The 18,565-nt window shown below is 62.4% G+C and overlaps 1 protein-coding gene across 3 annotated transcripts; it reads right to left on the reverse strand.

The window, feature by feature from the left end:
* Positions 1–8,550: 8,550 nt before the first annotated feature.
* TFE3 (transcription factor binding to IGHM enhancer 3) lies at positions 8,551–18,555 on the reverse strand. 3 transcript variants are annotated; one of them, XM_050927257.1, is made up of 10 exons: positions 18,238–18,552; positions 15,168–15,281; positions 14,439–14,688; positions 13,694–13,966; positions 13,029–13,130; positions 12,547–12,664; positions 12,350–12,406; positions 11,966–12,041; positions 11,663–11,810; positions 8,551–11,270 (listed from the first exon to the last, which is right to left on the reverse strand). In XM_050927257.1, the coding sequence occupies exons 1-10, from the start codon at positions 18,348–18,350 to the stop codon at positions 10,887–10,889; spliced, it is 1,635 nt and encodes a 544-aa protein (XP_050783214.1). In that variant the 5' UTR covers positions 18,351–18,552; the 3' UTR covers positions 8,551–10,886. The 3 variants fall into 3 exon arrangements, with proteins under 3 accessions (XP_050783214.1, XP_050783215.1, XP_050783216.1); XM_050927258.1 differs by having other exon boundaries at positions 10,940–11,270; positions 11,663–11,871; positions 18,238–18,555; XM_050927259.1 differs by lacking the exon at positions 8,551–11,270 and adding an exon at positions 11,422–11,491 and having other exon boundaries at positions 11,612–11,810; positions 18,238–18,554.
* Positions 18,556–18,565: the final 10 nt, after the last annotated feature.

Consider the following 18,565-nt stretch of genomic DNA (forward strand, 5'->3'; position numbering starts at 1 on the left):
GAGGGCTGGGAGCCAGGACTCCTGGGTTCTCTCCCCGGCTCTGGGAGGGGAGTGGGGGTTGGTGGTTAGTACGGGGCAGAGGGAAGGGGAGCCAGGACTCCTGGGTTCTCTCCCTGGCTCTGGGAGGGGAGTGGGGTCTAATGGTGAGAGGATGGAGGGCTGGGAGCCAGGACTCCTGCGTTCTCTCCCTGGCCCTGGGAGGGCAGTGGGAGCTAGTGGGTTAGGGCCGGGGGGGATGGGAACCAGGACTCCTGGGTTCTCTCCCTGGCCCTGAGAGGGCAGTGGGAGCTAGTGGGTTAGGGCCAGGGAGGATGGGAACCAGGACTCCTGGGTTCGGCCTGGCTTAGCTCCCTGTCTAGGCATCTGGGGCTCATATGACCACTGTCCTGTTCCTCTAGGCAATTCCCCCACCCCGGTATCCTGTGATGGGGGGGTTCTCCCTCCAACCCCCCTGCCCAATTTCTCCCTGGGGGCAGCCCCCTCATATTCCCTGGGGCAGGAGAGCAGAGACATCTCTTCTGCCCCAGATAATTGATTTAAGGGCCATAGGTCTGACAGCCTCCCAACTTCCCCCCCAGTACAACTCATCAGGGGGGCTCCCTCTACTGGATGGAGGCGGGGCTTCAGTGAAGGGGGTGGGGCTTCACAAGTAACCAGCATCCCTCGACCAATGGGGGGTGGGGTTTGGGGGTGAATCGCCCCCCAATGGGTCACTCCCCCAGCTCCTTTCCTCTAGGGGGAGGTCCAAACACAGGCCTGAGGGCCAGGAACCCACCCCGGCTGAGTCCTGAAGGCCGGAGGTCCCCTCCCAGGTCTCTCTCCTGCTCCAGGGTCAGAAGGGAGCCAGTGCCCCCTAGAAGGGAAAGGCCCCAGGTCCCATTCCCTGACCCCCTGAGCCAGCCAGCTCCCCAGAGGCCCCTGGCCCCACCCCCAGCCCAGGGCCCCACCCATTCTCCCTTCCAGCCCCTCTGCCTTGCTCTGGCCCTGCCCCTTCCCTAGACCCCCCCACAACCCTTGCTCCGCCCCAGTGACTTACAGCCCCACCCACAGTCTTAGCTCCACCTCTTGCCCCTTCCCTGACCTGTCACAAAGCCCCGCCTCTTGGCCACTTCCAGCCCCTCCTCTAGTCCCACCCATGCCCCTCACCTTCTCCGTGCTCCCCCCCGGAGCCCAGCCCCCACCTTGCTCCTGCTCCCAGCCCCACCACCTACCTCCAGGGGTGGGGGCAGCAGGAGGGGCAGCGCTTGGCCTGGTGCCCTCCCAGCCCCCCATCGGGGCGGGGTGGGAGACAGAGCCAGCTGGTAGAGCCCGAGGTCCCCCACCTGGACGAATGACAACGTGAAGGAAGGAAGGCAGGAGAAAACGCAGGGGCAGGAGGGAAGAGCGAAGACGCGAGCGAGCAAAGACTCAAACGGGAGGGACCAAGGGCCGAACGGAAAGAATGAAGAAATGGAGGAGAAAACCGGCCAAATGGAAAGACGGGAGAAATGAACAAACGCAAGAATGGATGAGAAAACTGACGGATGACTGGAAAGAGCAGAGAGAAAAGTGAGTGAAGACGCGAAGGAAGGAATGAAGAAGAGAACAGAGGGACGAATGGGAAGAGAGGACAAAGGAACGAGGAAACGCAGGAAGGAATGAGAGAACAGAGGGACGAATGGGAAGGGGAGAAATGACCGAAGCAACGAAAGAGAGACCCAATGAACCAATGGAAAGAGGGAAGAGATGAATGAAAGAAAAAAGGAAGGAAGGAAGGAGACAACTGACGGACAAATAGAAAGAACAAAGAAATGAACAAATCAAAGGTCAAAGGAGAATGAAACAAGGAATGAGAGTGAACAAAACTGTGAAAGAAAGAACACCCCAGCGAGGAAAGGACGAGTGAAGGGGAAAAGCAACGAAGAAATGAAAAGGGAATGAACAGAGAAGGGAAGAACAGGAGGAAGGAAAACAGGGAGGATGCGTTAAAAACAGATGGAAGTGGGGGAGAGATTGAAAGAGTAAACCCAGGCATCTGGGCCAAACCCCAGGGTGTCAAAACTGTGAAGGAGGAGCAGGAAAATGTGGCAGCTGGACAGAAGGACGCTGGATGAGATACAGACAGAAAGCACCTCCTCCGAGGGGCCTTGTGGGGAGCACTGCCCAGCTGACAGGAGGTGGGGCGAACCTGAGCCCCGCTCCAGCTCTGACCTCCGACAGCCAGGGTGTGAACCCAGGTGTCCGGGCAGAACCCCAGTTTGGGGACCCGCAGTTTGAGGGAACTGTCCCCGTGCAGTGTTATGTGTGGCTGTTCCTAACCGCCCTCCCCCAGAGGCAGCTGCATCAAAGAATCATAGAACTGGAAGGGACCTTGAGAGGTCGTCTAGTCCAGTCCCCTGCACTCAAGGCTGGACTAAGTATTGTCCAGACCCTCCCTGCCAGGGGTTCGTCCAACCTGCTCTTCAAAATCCCCAGTGATGGAGATTCCACAACCTCCCCAGGCAATTTATTCCAGTGCTTAACCACCCTGACAGTTAGGAAGTTTTTTCTAATGTCCAGCCTAAACCTCCCTTGCTGCAATTTGAGCCCATTGCTTCTTGTCCGATCCTCAGACGTTAAGAAGAACAATTTATCTCCCTCCTCCTTGTAACAACCTTTTACGTACTTGAAAACTGTTCTCATGTCCCCCCTCAGTCTCCTCTTCTCCAGACTAAACAAACCCCGTTTTTTCCATCCTCTCTCCTAGTTCATGTTTTCCAGCCCTTTCACCATTTTTGTCGCTCTTCTCTGGCCTTGCTCCGGTTTGTTCACGTCTTTCCTGACATGTGGCGCCCAGAACTGGACACAATCCTCCAGCTGAGGCCGTATCAGCGCGGAGCAGAGCGGAAGAATCACTCCTCGTGTCTTGCTCATGACACTCCTGCTGATACAGCCCAGAAGGATGGTCGCTTTTTTTGCAACAGCGTCACACTGTTGACTCATATTTAGCTTGTGATCCACTGTGACCCCCCCAGATCCCTTTCTGCAGTGCCCCTTCCTAGGCCGTCACTGCCATTGAGTGCGTGCGACTGACTGTTCCTTCCGAAGGGAAGCACTTTGAATTTATCCTCATTGAATTTCATCTGATTGACTTCAGACCATTTCTCCAGTTTGTCCAGATCATTTCGAATTCTAACCCTGTCCTGCAAAGCGCTTGCCACCCCTCCCAGCTTGGTATCATCCGCACACTTCAGCGGTGGACTTTCTACGCCGTTATCTAAATCATCTATGAAGATATTGAACAGAACCGGACCCAGAACCGATCACTGCGGGTCCCCACTTGTTATGTCCTCCCAGCCTGACTGAACCATTGATAATGACTCTCTGGGAACAGTTTTCCAACCAGTTTTGTGCCCACCATACAGTAGCTCTGTCTAGGTTGCTTTTCCCTAGTTTGCTTAGGAGAAGGTGACGCGAGACAGTATCAAAAGCTTTACTAAAGTCTATACCACGTCTAGCACTTCCTCCCGTCCACACAGCTTGTTACACTGTCAATGAAAGGTATCAGGTTGGTTTGACACAATTTGTTCTTGACAGATCCACGCAACTGTCACTTATCACCTCAATATCTTCTAGGTGTTTGCAAATCGACTGCTTAATGATTTGCTCCATTATCTTTCCGGGTACAGAAGTGACGCTGACTGGTCCGTAATTCCTGGGTTCTTCTCCTTCCCCTTTTTAGAGCTGCCCACTAGATTTGCCCTTTTCTGGTCATCCAGAATCTCTCCCGTCTTCCAGGCCTTCTCAAAGCTAGTCGCCCACGGCTCAGCCATCTCCTCAGGCAGCTCCTTGAGGATCCTAGGAGGCAAATCATCAGGCCCTGGTGGTGTGAAGACATCTGATGTGTCTAAGGAACGGTTAACTTGTTATTTCCCTATTTTAGCCTCTGATCCTACCTCATTTTCACCGGCGTTCACTACGTTAGCCGGCTGCTCGCCACCGAGACAAAGACGTCATTAGGCACCTCAGTCATTTCCACATTCCCCCCTCACTGAGTAACGGGCCAACCCGGCATCTCAGGTCCTCCGCTATCCCTAGAGGACAGACTCTCCAGGTCTCCTCCGGGATCTCGTAGCCTGGCCTAGACAGACACAGACATCAGGAACCCAGGCATCCTAGCTCCCAGCCCCCCACCCCCACACCTCCTGCCTCCCTGTCGCCCCTGTTCTAACCACTTGATCCCACTTACCCTCCCCCCAGAGCTGGGGAGAGAACCCAGGAGTCCTGGCTCCCAGCCCTCTCCCCACAAGCGCCAGACCCCAGCCCCTCAGAGAAAGGAAAGAACCCAGGCCTCCTGCCTCCTACCTCTCTGGCTTTTCTGTCAGTTGCTCAGCGAGCTGCAGAGAGGGAGGATGGTGAAATGCCACCAGCGAGGAGTCATCACAGACCCCCCCACCCCACAGCCACCCCCAGGGGTCAGGGATCCAGGGTCCACCTCAGCCAGCCTGACTCACCTTCTTCAGCTCCAGGGAGATCTCGACCTGCTTTGCCAGCTGTGGAGGAGAGGGGTCAGACTTGCGCCCCTCGAGCCCGGGACCCTCCCTCTGCCCACACATCCCACTGTCCCCATCCTGGCTGGGACCAACAAGCCCACATCTCCCCCTTTCACCACCCACAATCTGCACCTGCTCCATCTTTGACAGCAGAGCTGGGAGGGGTTAGCACCTGGTGTCTGATCTGTGGGGCCTGGAGCCCTGGTGAAGCCCCCCTGCTCAGCCCCCCACAGCACAGCACCCCTGAGCACCCGGCCCTTCCTGCCACGGGAGAGCACCTTCTGCTCAGCCCCCGCCCCTGCTCCCCACAGCACAGTGCCCCCAGAGCCCAGCCATGACTGCCAGGGGATAGCGCCCCCTGCCCAGCCCCTCACCCCACAGCACAGGGCCCCCCAGAGCCCAGCCATGACTGCCAGGGGATAGCGCCCCCTGCCCAGCCCCCCACCCCACAGCACAGGGCCCCTCAGAGCCTGGCCCTAACTGCCAGGGGAGATCACCCCCTGCCCAGCCCCCCGTCCTGCTCCCCACAGCACAGGGCCCCCCAGAGCCTGACCCTGCCTGCCAGGGGAGACTCCCCCCCGGACGAGCTGCAGCCCCTAGCCTGGTACCTTGGACAGCTCCTGCATGTGGGGTGCTGTTCCGGAGCTGCACTGCCCCCACCTGCAGGGGGCGACGGGGCTAGATGAAGAGGCAGGACAAATATTCATTCCCTCCATCCGCACACTGACCCAAAGCACCATACGCCCCCCCATGCTGACCCCAACCTCGCCCCCCCCATACAGCTTATCCTCCTGCCCCTCCTCCTCCCCAGAGGGTGCCAATTAGGGCAGTCTCAGAGCCAGGCATCCCCAGCTCATTAACCCCTTCCCGGCTCAAATCCCCCCAACTTTCACAACAGGGGTTAGAGCGGGGGGAGCAAAGGGGGGCTGGGAGCCAGGACACCTGGGTTCTCTCTCTCTCGCACTAGGAGGGGAGTGGTGCCTAGTGGTTAGAGCGGGGCTGGGAGCCAGGACTCCTGGGCTCTCTCCCCAGCTCTAGGAGGGGAGTGGTGTCTAGTGGTTAGAGCAGGGGGGGGCTGGGAGCCAGGACTCCTGGGTTCTCTCCCCAGCTCTGGGAGGGGAGTCGGGTCTAGTGGTTAGAGCAGGGGGGGCTGGGAGCCAGGACTCCTGGGCTCTCTCCACAGCTCTGGGAGTGGAGTGGAGCCTAGTGGTTAGAGCGGGGGGGCAAGGGGGGAGGTGCTGGGGGGTCAGTGTTTGCCTGTACCCCTGCCAGGGCCGGCATAAGGAAGTTTCGCGCCCTAGGCGAAATTTCCACCTTGCGCCCCCCCCCCCAGCCCTGCGGCAGCTCCCTGCCCCCCCTCCACCCTGAGTGCCCCCCCACGGCAGCGCCCCACCCTGCCCTGAGCCCCCCCCCGCAGCAGCACCTCCCCACCCCAGGTCACCTCTGCTCCGCATCCTCCCCGAGCATGCTGCCCCCGCTCTAATTCTCCTCCCAGGCTTGCGGCGCCAAACAGCCGATTGGCGCTGCAAGCCTGGGAGGTGGGAGAAGTGGAGCAGCAACCGCGCGCTCGCGGAGGAACCGCTGTAAAAAAAAATTGGGGGCACCGCTTTTGGCGCCCCCAAATCTTGGCGCCCTAGGCAACCGCCTAGTTCGCCTTAATGGTAGCACCGGCCCTGGCCCCTGCTGGAGGGGACGAGCTGGACCCGTTTGCCGAGTCTCAACCCCAGCCCTCAGCGGCCAGCAGCTCTTCACCACGGGGCCCAGGCTGCACAAGTCGCTGGGAACAGCCGAGAGGGATGGATTGGGGGGAACCGGGCCCTGCCCTGTTCAGCTCCTTCCCCGCCCCCAGCTCCTGCCCCTCCTCAGCCCCCCAGCCCCCCAACCAATGCCTGTGTCCCTCCTCCAGCTCCCACCCCCTCCCCCTCTAGCCCCACCCCAGCGCCCTCTAGACCTGCCCCCAGCTCCACCCCTCTCCTTCCAGCCCCTCCCTCACCCCCTCTAGCCCCACCCCCAGCTCCCCTTCCAGCCCTGCCCCCTCCAGCCCCTCCCCAGCTCCCTCTAGCCCTGCCCCCAGCTCCACCCCTCCCCTTCCAGCCCCTCCCCACCCCCTCCAGCCCCACCCCCAGCTCCCCTTCCAACCCCTCCCCCTCTAGCCCCGCCCCAGCGCCATCCCCTTCCAGCCCCTCCCCCTCTAGCCCCACCCCAGCGCCCTCTAGACCTGCCCCCAGCTCCACCCCTCCCCTTCCAGCCCCTCCCCACCCCCTCTAGCCCTGCCCCAGATCCCAGCCCCACCCTCTCTAGCCCCACCCCCACCCCTTCCAGCCCTGCCCCCTCTAGCCCCTCCCCAGCTCCCTCTAGACCTGCCCCTAGCTCCACCCCTCCCCTTCCAGCCCCCCCACCCCCTCTAGCCCCTCCCCCAGCTCCCTCTAGCCCCGCCTCCACCTCCCCTTCCAGCCCCTCCTCCATCCCCTCTAGCCCCTCCCCCAACTCTCCAGCACCGCCCCATCCAGCCCCTCCCCCTGGCTCCTGCCGGCACTGAAGCTCCTCCCCCGCCCCCGCTTCCGGCCTCGGCCTGTCGGCGGGCAAAAAACACCCCCGCCCCCGCCAGGCCTGTAAAGGCGCGGGTGACTTTACGGGCGGAGCATAGAGTTGCCGGGGAGGGCACGGGAGAGAGCGTCCGCCGGAAGCAGGAAGTAGGGACCATAGCGAGGGGCCTGGCCCGCTGGGGGAAGAGAGTCGCGCCTAGACGCCGGAGGATCATAGAGAGGCTGGAGGGCGAGGAATAGCCGGCCCCCCCAATGAACCGGAAGTTATGACCATAGAGATGCAGAAGCGCAAGCCGGAAAAGAGGAGCGTCGCTCGCAGCACGGCTGTGACTTGAGGACCATAGAAATGTAGCAAGCGCACGCGAGAGAGCGTCGCCCGCCAGAGCGGAAGTGGCGACCATAGAGCTCTAAGGGACAGAGCGTCTCTTGTGAAACCGGAAGCGTGGTGACCATAGTGACGCATTCAGGGAGCGTCACCTCCTTTGGTCCTCCAAGGAGGGCCCTAGCGCCCCCTCCCCATCCCAATTAGTGCAACCACTAGTCAGCCTGAAGTAATGATTAATTAGTGACACAGCTGGGGGGGCTCTCCTTGGCTGCCCCCACTTCAGACCCACCCAGGCCAATTACTGGAATCCTTCATTAGCACTGATTAGCCAGCCCCAATTAGCTAATTACCCCAGTTAACGAGAGCCCGGGGGGGGGGGCAGCACCAGGATCGATTAATGACTCAACCAGAGCCAATCAGTGCCGCCCAATTAACCCTGGGCTAATTAATGAGGCTGCTGCGCTAATGAGCAGCCAGGGCTGGGGGCCACCCACTTAACCCAGGCTAATTAAGCAGGCCACGGTGCTGACCCCTCCCCCCCAGATCCTCTATCCACCCATCCCCTGCTGCCTCCCCAGGGTCCCACCTCATCACCCCTAGGCCCGCTCCCCCCTTCCCATTGCCCCAAGCTCCCTTCCCTGGGCCTGCCCGGCTCTTTGCCTCTCATCCACGCACCCCCCACCCACAGCACCCCAGCGGTCGTCCCCCTGCCAGCCCTGGCGGGGGTGCCTCAGCCCTGGAGGTGTGCCCGCGTTTCACGCCAGATGCCTAGCTCAGTCGGATGCTCCGGGACCAAGCAGGAGGGCAGGAGCCCCAGGGGCTCCCTCTCAGAGGCCACGTGGCTGATCCTGGAGGAAGAGCCAGACCCCGGGATGGGGGGCTGCCCCGCTACTGGGGCTGGGGCACAGTTCGATGGGTCTAGGTGCTGGGGACACGGAGACAAGTCGACGGGCTCAACCCACCCCGCGAGCCACCCTTGGCTCCTTCTCACTTCCAGCCCCAGCCCTGGAGCGCTGGAGAATCTCTAATTTCCAATGCGAAAGCAGGAGCCTGCAGGGCAGCAACCAGCGCCCACAAACATGGCCCCACCGCCCCCCGAAGCCCAAGAGAGCAAAGGAATCATTACTCCCCACATACACACATCCCAAATCAGACTCTGGACACGGGGCCGTGTTAAAAAATCATCAGCGGTCTGGGTTTATTTATAAGCATCTCAGAGCGAATATTTATTTCCATGTCTCGATACAAAACTGGGGAGGGGGATACGGGTGGAGTTGGGGTAGAGCCAGCCCCCTCCCCAAAAGTAATAGAGCTGTCACACCCCACCAGAAGGCTGCTGATCCCCTTTCATGCACCCCAATAGCCATAGCTCCTCCAGCTCCCCTCCATGCAACCCAGCCCATTTCTGTAACCTCCTCGTCACTCCCTCTATGCAACCCAGCCCCCAAAGCTTTGCTATGCAAAGCACCCCCCCGAAATCTCCCCATCCTATTTTCAGACATGCCTTCTCCTCCCCCATATCCGCCCACAAACTACCCCCCTTCCCATCGCTAGAGGGGACAGGCCCTATGCCCCATTCCCACTCCCCTGAGCCAGCCAGTGCCCTACCCTGGGGCCAGGTGAAAGCCGGTGCCCCCTAGAGGGGACAAGCCCCATGCCCCATTTCCTGCCCCCCTGAGCCAGCCAGCCCCCTACACTGGGGCTGGAGGGGAGCTGATGCCCCCTAGAGGGGAAATTAAGGGGGATCCTTCATGCCTGTGGGGGCTATTGGTGGTGGGCTGGGCAGGGAGTATGAAAAGGCAAATGAGAATCCCCTGAACCCCAGATTTGGATGAGCCAGGAAAGGGTTATAATTTTCTCTTAAAAAAAATAGGATTTGTATAAAATAAAAGCATTTAAAAAAATTCCCTCCCACTTTGTCCCCCCAAAATCTGCCTGAGTCCCCCACAAGACATAGACCCCCAAAAAGCACTCTCACCCTTATTTAGGGGACATATACACAATGGGGCTATGGAAAGGACAGGACTCAACAGTGACCCCCCCTGCTCGTGTGTTTTTGGGGTGCCACACTTTTGGGGGGGCCATGGAGGGTTAGAGCCTGTGAGTCACTCCTCCAAATGTCACCCTAAAATAGCAGCCAATTTGGGGGAGAAAAATGTGGGTGTTCTGACATTTTTATGCACCCCCCCTCCAAAAGAGAGGACCCCATTAGTAGTTGATCCCCAAGGCTTCCAGCATTTGGCTTACAGGCATTTAATTCCCCCTGTACCCCATTTTCTGAAGAGCACTCCTTTTTATTCCCCCAGTAGAGCAGACTTTGGGGTGCATTTGGGTGAGTGCCTCAGTGCCCCATTTTCTGAAAGGACACTCCATAGCTAGACACCCCAGGAGTACAAGTTTTGGGGGTACACCTGTTTTATCCAGGGGACCCCTCATACACAGCCCTCCTCCATGAAGCAGATTTTGGGAGTACGCAGTCAGAAGAGGGGGGGAAATGTATTGGAAGAAGCTGGAAATAGGTACACCCTATCCCAAAATTGGGGTGGCCAGCCCCCTCGGGAATGAGCTGACACCCACCGGTTTGGAGGGCCCATGTAGGAGCCAATCAGCCCCCTCCCCCAATGGCCACACCCCCATTTTGTCCCTCTTAGGTTTCTGGGTGCATGGCTCAGTTCACAGTGCTCTGATATTAACATAGCTGTGGGGAATAGCTCCTTTTAGGGTCTCCCCCAATCACAAGCACCCCCACATACACAGCCTGTTGAGGAGAGGCCACGGGGGCCCCCTGACCCTCAAGTAGGCTGCAGGGGGAGGCCCCTGATGCTCCACAATCAAGATTGTGGGGGGGAAGGGAGGGGTAGTTTAGAGGAGGTGTGTACGTGGGGGAGAGGGGTGTGCGGAGGGTTATCCATTAAGGAAGAGAACAAATGGGGGGGCAAGTATGAAAGGAAGGGGCGGAGCCTGTCAAAAATGGGTGTGTCTTGCAGGAAAGGGGGGGCGATGACTAGATGGGTGGGTACTGCAAATAAGGGGTGGGGCCTATGTAAAAGGAGTGTGCTCTGGAGAGGGCAGGGCTTCTACATGTGGGGGGCTAGAAAAGGGGTGGAGCTTGGGAACAGATAAGGAGCGGGGCCTATAAAACAGGGCCGCGAGGCAGGGTAAAAGAGGCAGAGTCTGAAACTCTGAGGCCCCGTCCCGCCTGCTAAAAGGGGTGGAGCCTATGTGATGGGGAGGGGCTTGAGGAGGGGTGGAGCTTTTGGAACGCTGGTGCTGTGCACAGACAGCTGGGGCGGGGCCTGTGCAGTGGGGTGGAGCTTGAGCTGAGAAGGAGGGGCTTACGAGCCTGGGGCGCCGCCCATAGAGTGAAAGTGGAGAGAAAGGGAGGAGCTTGCGGAGCCTATAAAAGAGGGGAGCAGAGCCTGGAGACAGCCAGGGGGTGGAGCCCGATGGGATTAGAGGTGTGGCTCCCCTGGCTCCTCCCACCCCAGAGGGGCGGGGCCAGGATCAGGAATCCTCCTCCATGCTGAAGCTGCTGCGGCGGCTGGAGCCTTTGGAGGCACCGGGGGAGAGGGACGAGAGCAGGGGGTCGGAGGCCCCCAGGGGTGACAGGGGCCCCCCATCCTCCATAAGAATGTCCTCCAGGCCCCCATCAACCCCCAGCCCCAGGGGGAAGCCCAGCCCGGCCTCCCCCAGCTCCTCCGAGGGGAAGGCCAGGTCCAGGAGGCAGGCGGCGGAAGAGGTGGGAGCCGGGGCGCAGGAGGGGCCCCCCAGGAACGGAGGGGGTCCAGGGCCTTCCGGCTTGGCGCCCTCCCCAGAGCACCCCAGGGGCAGCAGCCCTGCCGATGAGGTGAGGGGCAAGCCGTGCAGCTGGGCTTGCATCTCCAGTTCCTGCAGGGGGAGAGAAGGGGTGGTTGGCAGACCGCCCCCTGCTGAGCCCCCCACTAATCTGCCCCACTCCCCACCCCCATCGTGCCACCCCAGTGCCTGGCCCTGCCTGCCAGGGGAGAGCGCCCCCTGCAGCACAGCACCCCCAGAGTGCCTGGCCCCACCTGTCAGGGGAGAGCGCCCCCTCCCCAGCCCCACAGCGCCCCCAGAGCGCCCAGCTCCACCTGCCAGGGGAGGGCACCCCCTGCCCAGCCCCACAGCGCCCCTAGAGCGCCCAGCTCCACCTGCCAGGGGAGGGCGCCCCCTCCACAGCCCCAGAGCGCCCCCAGAGCGCCCAGCTCCACCTGCCAGGGGAGGGCACCCCCTGCCCAGCTCCACAGCGCCCGCGGGCTGACCTGCACCCGGAGCTGCAGGCTGCGGTTTGCTTGCTCCAGCTTGCGCTGTCTCAGCTCCATCTCCTTGGAGCGCTGCTGCTCCTTCTGCAGCTTGCGGATGTAATCCACGGAGGCCTTCAGGATCGTTCCTTTGTTCCAGCGCATCTCCCTGGGGGCAGAAAAGGAGCAGGGGGGCTGGGAGCCAGGACGCCTGGGTTCTCTCCCTGGCTCTGGGAGGGGAGTGGGGGCTGGTGGTTAGAGCAGGCAGGCTGGGAGCCAGGACTCCTGGGTTCCCCCACCCACCCCTGTCCCACACACACTTACGGGTCATTGGATTTGGGAATGAGGGTTCCCAGCTCCTTGATTCGGTCGTTGATGTTGAAACGTCTGCGTCTTTCAACTGCAGAGGGAGAAATTGCGGCTCAGATGCCTTGGGCCCAGCCAGCCCAGGGTCCCGTCCAGCCCCCAATTCCTGCCACTCACCCCTCCATGATTAATATCCAGGGCTCCCTAAACCTCTTCATCCACGTCACATGGCTGGGAGTTCCCCTGGCCAACGTCAGCGCGATTTCTCATTCCAGTGTGACCCACCTCCCCACATGGGTGTAATGGGGGGGTGGGGTCCTGTGACTTCCCCCCCAAATATCCATGCCCCCCCAAGTACAGACTCTCAAGTAAGACTCTACTCACTGCCCGGGGGACACTCACTCAGGTTGTGATTGTCTTTTTTCTGCCTCTCCTTCATCAGCGCTTTGGCTTCATTCTCTGTGACCAGGGAAGAAGGGAGTGTATCAGTGGGACAGATGGACAGGGATCTGGAAAGACACAGCACCAACCACTGGGGAACGGGGGGAGAGTGCCCCCTGCCATGTCCCCCCTCACCGCCACTCCCCAGCATTGGGTACCTGACAACTCTGTCTTGATGTTGGGCAGGTCGGCGGGGCAGGAGTTGCTGACCGGGACGGTTGGGTCCGTGAGCCCCGGGCTGCTATAAATCTCCAGCAGGTTCCCGGCCACCGGCAGCTGCGTGGGAGACAAGGGGTTAAAATTCATTGCGGCGCAGTGATGCCACCTGGCCTATGGGGGCGCTGTCTGGCCTGGCCACTACCTTGCAGGATGCCTTAAAGGGGCGGTGTCTTACAGGGCCAATGGCCCATCTTGGCAGGGGTGTTCCCGCCCAGGCGCCCTTAAAGGGGTGGAGCCTCAGTTGGCCACCACCCCCAGTCAGCCTTAAAGGGGCAGAGTCCCAACCCACCCCTGTTGGCCTTAAAGGTGCAGAGTATAAGCCAGTCACCATCTCCCAGTCACCCTTAAAGGGACGGCATTCCCTCTCCTACCACACCAGTTGCGATCTGCGAGGGGCCCCCCAGACCCTGACCCCCATTACCGTGCTGGGCAGCTGCAGCCCCCCGTCTACAGACATGTAGTTCAGCATCTCGTCATTGTAGCTGGACTCCAGGCTGATGATCTCATCGATGACATCATCGATCTGGGGAGGGAGGGGTTATTAGATAGGTTTCCTGGGGTAGAGGGGAAAGTGGGTGTCCTCGCCCCACCACCTGCAGCATGCAGGGAGCAGGGTAGGTTGGGAGAGGGGCAGATGGGGAAGGCAGCCAGGTGGTGGGCAGCAGGAGCACAGAGATGTGGGCTGGGGGGCTAGGATGGGGGTCTGGGGGAAGGGGTTTGGGGGGGGGAATGGGGGAGCAGAAAGGCTGGATGGAGAGCAGGGATTTGGGGCAGGGGCACAGAGTGGGGAAGGGAAGGGGGCTGGGGAATGGGTGCCCAGAGGGAGGAAATGAGGGGGCAGAGGGGCTGGATGGGGAGCAGGGATTCGGAGTGAGGAACAGATGGGGGACACGGGGAGCAGAGGGGCTGGATGGGGAGCAGGGATTTGGGGTGGGGGAACAGAGTGGGGAAGGGAAGGGGGTTGGGGAATGGGGGCCCAGTAGGGGGGAAGGGGTTTGGGGGGAATGGGGGAGCAGAGGGGGCAGAGGGGCTGGATGGGGAGCAGGGATTCAGGGTGGGGGTGTGGAGCGGGGGGACCCCACTCACCTCCTTCTCCGAGTTGGAGCTGATGTGCAGCATGGCCATGGGGCTGTTGGGCGCGCTGCCGGGGCCCGAGGCGGGCTGCTGCCGGGGGGGCAGGCTGTGGGGCTCGGGGGCTGAGCCAGCCTGGGGGGAGTGGGCGGGGGCCCCGGGGCTGGAGCCGGCCACGGCCTGGGCGGCCAGCTTGTTGCCCATGGTGGTGGAGAGGTACTGCTTGACCTGCTGTCGCTGGGCCGCCTGGATGTGGTACCGGGTCGGGTTCTCCAGGTGGGTCTGGACCTGGGGGGGCAGAACAGGGGCCATTAGGGGTGAGCCCCTCCCCGGCCACCCCTCTCCAGCCAGCCCCTGAATGCCAGCTGGGGTCCCCCACAGGGGACAGGCCCCTACCCCATTCCCCACCCCCTGAGCCAGCCAGTCCCTGCCTTGGGGCCAGATGGGAGCCAGCACCCCCCAGAGGGGACAGGCCCCTGCCCCATTCCCTGTCCCCCTGAGCCAGCCAGTCCCTGCCCTGGGGTCAGGTGGGAGCCGGCACCCCGCAGAGGGGACAGGCCCCTACCCCATTCCCTGCCCCCCTGAGCCAGCCAGTCCCTGCCCTGGGGTCAGGTGGGAGCCGGCACCCCGCAGAGGGGACAGGTCCCTGCCCCATTCCCTGCCCCCCCGAGCTAGCAAGTCCCCACCCTGGGGTCAGGTGGGAGCCGGTGCCCCCCAGAGGGGACAGGCCCCATTCCCCGCAGGTGCCCCAGGCTCTCACCTTGAGCACCTCGACCGGGACCTGGGCGGAGGGGCGGGGCAGGGGGCTGCTGACGGAGATGGCCGGGGTGGGGGGCACGGAGTTGGGGGGCAGGAACTGGGCCGCCTGCTGCTGCTCCCGCCGCTCCTGCTCCTGAGTCTGCGCCCGCATCAGCTGCTGCCGCAGCAGCACCCGTGATGACGACATGCTGGGGCCAGGGGGGTCCCCCGGGGCTGGGGGGGCCGGCAGCTGCAGGGGGGCGGCTGGGGGACTGGGAGAGACAGACAGAGTTAGAGACATGGGGGGATGTGCAGAATCCTGCCCCCGCCATACAGCCCCCCAAATCCTTCCCAGCCTCCGAAATCCTCCCCCCACCCCTCCCTGTACGCCCCCCCATTTCCTGCTCTCTGTCCATCCCCCCTCCCACCCCCATTATCCACAGGCAAATACGGCTAAAGGTGGCCATCTTGGATTTAGTCCATGGGGCCGCTGGGGCCAATTTGGGAGTGGGGACTTGTATAATTGGGGTGAGGGGGCCCTTTGCTCCCTTGCTACCCTTCTCTCCCTCCTGGCGGTCAGAGCCTGGGGTGGGAGGCTGCCCCAGGGAATGGCCCCCCTGCCCCCCAGCTGCCATCTGGCATTGGGGTCCTTGCATCCCCCTGGGGTTTGCAGGATGTGGGGGGCCAAAGAAGGGAGAAGGTGACAGGAGAGGGTCCCTACTAAGAGCTGCCCCAAAGATGGCTGCCTTACCTCCCGGAGATGGGCTGGCTTTTGAGCTCGTAGAAGTTGTCCCCGGCCAAGGAGAAGACGTTCTCTAAGTCAATGTCTGCGACGATGCCCGACTCGGGGAGCAAAGGCTCGAGGCTGGGGGAGGGTGGGGGAGACAGGGCGAGCGTGAATCCTCGTGCATTGGTCTCGTGCAAATTTCTCATGGTGCATCCTCTCCCCGCCCCCTCGTGCCTCCCCGGTAGACGCAAGAGTTGGCCTTGGGCGTTGGCCATGGGAATCATTGCCATGAGGGACTCGCCAGCGCCCCTCAGTGGCTGGTCCCCGCCACTAGACGCCTCCCCACCCCCTGCCCATTCTTGCACCAGGCCGTCGGGTGACAGCAAGTGGGGGACAGGGGTAACCCCCCCAGACACACCGGGGTGGGGGGGACACTTCCTGGAGAACCAAGGTGATGAGGTTGTGGGGACCCTGAAATGGCTGCTATGGGGGGTGTCCCCAACACAGATGGGGGGAGCAGGGTTAACCATCATGGGAACGTACCCCACCTCAGAACACTCAACCTCAGATGCAACCCCCACAACACACACACCACCACAATACACAGCCACAACACACAACCCAAGACGCAACCCCCACTACCCACCCCACCCAAACACACAACCTCCTATCCTCCAACACACCCCACAACTTCCCCACAACACAATACACAACCTCATACACAACCCCCCCAACATACACACCACCATCATACACAGCCACCCCGACAACACACAACCCCCCCACCCCATCCCACCCCTCTTGGGCCCAGAATGTGGTTCCTGGCCTGCAGAATAAGGAGGGCAGATACTGGGGTGATCTGGGGGGGGACGGGCTTGTTGCTTTTAATAGTCAGGCGGAAAAAATAAAGAAAACGTGAAAGGAGACAGGGGCTAGCAGGGGGCAGCAACCCCCCCTCTTAAAGGGCTCCTGCATTCCAGGACTCCCCTCCCCCAGTAAAGGGGGGTATTAGACTCATTGAATGACCAGCCTGCCCCAAACCAAGGCAGATGGGAGCCAGGACTCCTGGGTTCTCTCCCTGGTGCTGGGAGGGGAGTGATGTCTAGTGGTTAGAGCAGGTGGGGCTGGGCACCAGGACTCCTGGGTTCTATCCAGGGGTGCTGGAGCAATTTTGGGGGGGGTGGAATTGAGGGGGGATGTCTTGACCCCAGATATATACACAGGCCTTTGGAGGGGTCTCTGCAGACACCCTGCCCCTCCCTACCCCCATCTCAAGCCCCAAAACACCCCAGCTGGGGATGGAGTCCAAAGGGTTATGGGGGTTTCCTTTGGGGGTAAAATACCCCCTCCCAACACACACACTTGGAAATTGCAATGATGAGAGTTACACCTGCTTCTGCTTTCAATATGACATGGTGCAGGGGGCTGCGGGCGGGAGTGAGGGGCACCACCAGAGGTGGTGGGGGGCAGGCTGGGACTCCCAGTGGCGGAAGGAAATTGAATGGCCAGGAAAGACGCGGACTCAGCAGTTAGAGGGGAAGTGACGGGGGGGGGTGTCAGCTCAGCTCCAGGCTGCCTTGGGAGGGGTCAGGGGGTGAGGGGCTCCCCCCGGGTTCTCCCCGGTTCTCCTGGAAAGATGAAGTTCCCTCCCTCCCCCTCACTGGAGCTTCCTCTGAAATCTAACCGCCCCCCCTCCACAAGAACCTTCTCCACTGACCCCCCCCAGCAGAGTCTCTGGGGTCTCTCCCCGGCTCTGGGAGGGGAGTAGGGGCTGGTGGTTAGAGCGGGGCTGGGAGCCAGGACTCCTGGGTTCTCTCCCTGGCTCTGGGAGGTGAGTAGGGGCTAGTGGTTAGAGCGGGGGTGGGGGAGGCGGGCTGGGAGCCAGGACTCCTGGGTTCTCTTTCCAGGTCTGAGAGAGAAGTGGGGGCTGGTGGTTAGAGCCGGGGGGGGGGCTGGTTTCAGGCCTCCCCTCAACTCGTTGAGTGACCTTCAGTGACTAGCCCCCTTGTGGCCCCCTCCCCCGCTCCAGCCTCTAGGGATCATTAACCAAACCCTGGAGCCCGGGGGTCTGGGTCGTGAGGGGCCAGAAATGTCTATAGAGCAAGGTTGGGGGAGGGGGGCTCTGTTACAGCAAACCTGTGAGCGTGGAGAGAACCATGGAGTCCTGGTTCCCACCCCCCTGCTCCAACCACTAGGCCCCAGTCCCCTCCCCCACTCTCCTGGCTCCAAATACTGCCAGGTCCCCCCTGGACAGACGCTCTCATGCCAGCACCAGCCCCTGGTGCCCAGACGGTGCCAGGGGCACTGAGACTCTGCCACGTCCCCGGGCACCAGCCTGGGGCAGCCGCCCCCGCAGCCCTGCCGGTGCCCCTCACTCCCGACCCGCAGCCCCCTGCCCCCGCAGCCCTGCCGGTGCCCCTCACTCCCGACCCGCAGCCCCCTGCCCCCCGCAGCCCTGCCGGTGCCCCTCACTCCCGACCCGCAGCCCCCTGCCCCCCGCAGCCCTGCCGGTGCCCCTCACTCCCGACCCGCAGCCCCCTGCCCCCCGCAGCCCTGCCGGTGCCCCTCACTCCCGACCCGCAGCCCCCTGCCCCCCGCAGCCCTGCCGGTGCCCCTCACTCCCGACCCGCAGCCCCCTGCCCCCCCCAGACCTGAAGGTGCCCCTCACTCCCGACCCGCAGCCCCCTGCCCCCCGCAGCCCTGCCGGTGCCCCTCACTCCCGACCCGCAGCCCCCTGCCCCCCGCAGCCCTGCCGGTGCCCCTCACTCCCGACCCGCAGCCCCCTGCCCCCCGCAGCCCTGCCGGTGCCCCTCACTCCCGCCCTGCAGCCCCCTGGAGGTGAAGACAGACGGGGAATCTAGTGACATGTGTGAGGGAGGGTCCTGTTCCCTAGAAATTGGGGCTGGGGGGGCGTGGACCTGGGCCGTTTGGGGCAGGAGCTGGGGCCGGGGGGTGAATGGCTGGCGGAAGTGGGGAGCATATGCTGGAGGGGTACGGAAGTAGGGGGGAGGGGACCCAGGGGGGAAGGGGGGTCCGTGGGGGAAGGGGAACTCCAGCACACAGGGGGGTCCCGGGGGGTCTCTGCCCCCCTCACCTCAGCACCTGGACGGCCTCGGCCGTGCGGGGTCCCTCCAGCAGGACGTAGACGGTCGGGGGGCCCCGCTGGGGGTCGGAATCCCGGGCCCCCTGCCCCGCCCTATGCGACATCCTCCCCCCCGCAGAGCTCCCGGCCCGGGGGGGCGAGCGGGGCTCCCGGCTGGACGGGTCCTGCCCCGCGGGGGCGCTGGGCCTCGGGCAGGGGCGCTGGCGGCTGCTGGCTCTGGTGCGGGACCCTCCGAGTCCCGATCGCGGCCGATAAACACCCGGCCGGAGAGTTATTGCCTCATCCCGGGCTGGCGGGGGGGGGACCGCCAAGGGAAATG

Source organism: Gopherus flavomarginatus, chromosome 18 (assembly GCF_025201925.1).
Source record: "Gopherus flavomarginatus isolate rGopFla2 chromosome 18, rGopFla2.mat.asm, whole genome shotgun sequence".
NCBI classification, from domain to species: Eukaryota; Metazoa; Chordata; order Testudines; family Testudinidae; genus Gopherus; species Gopherus flavomarginatus.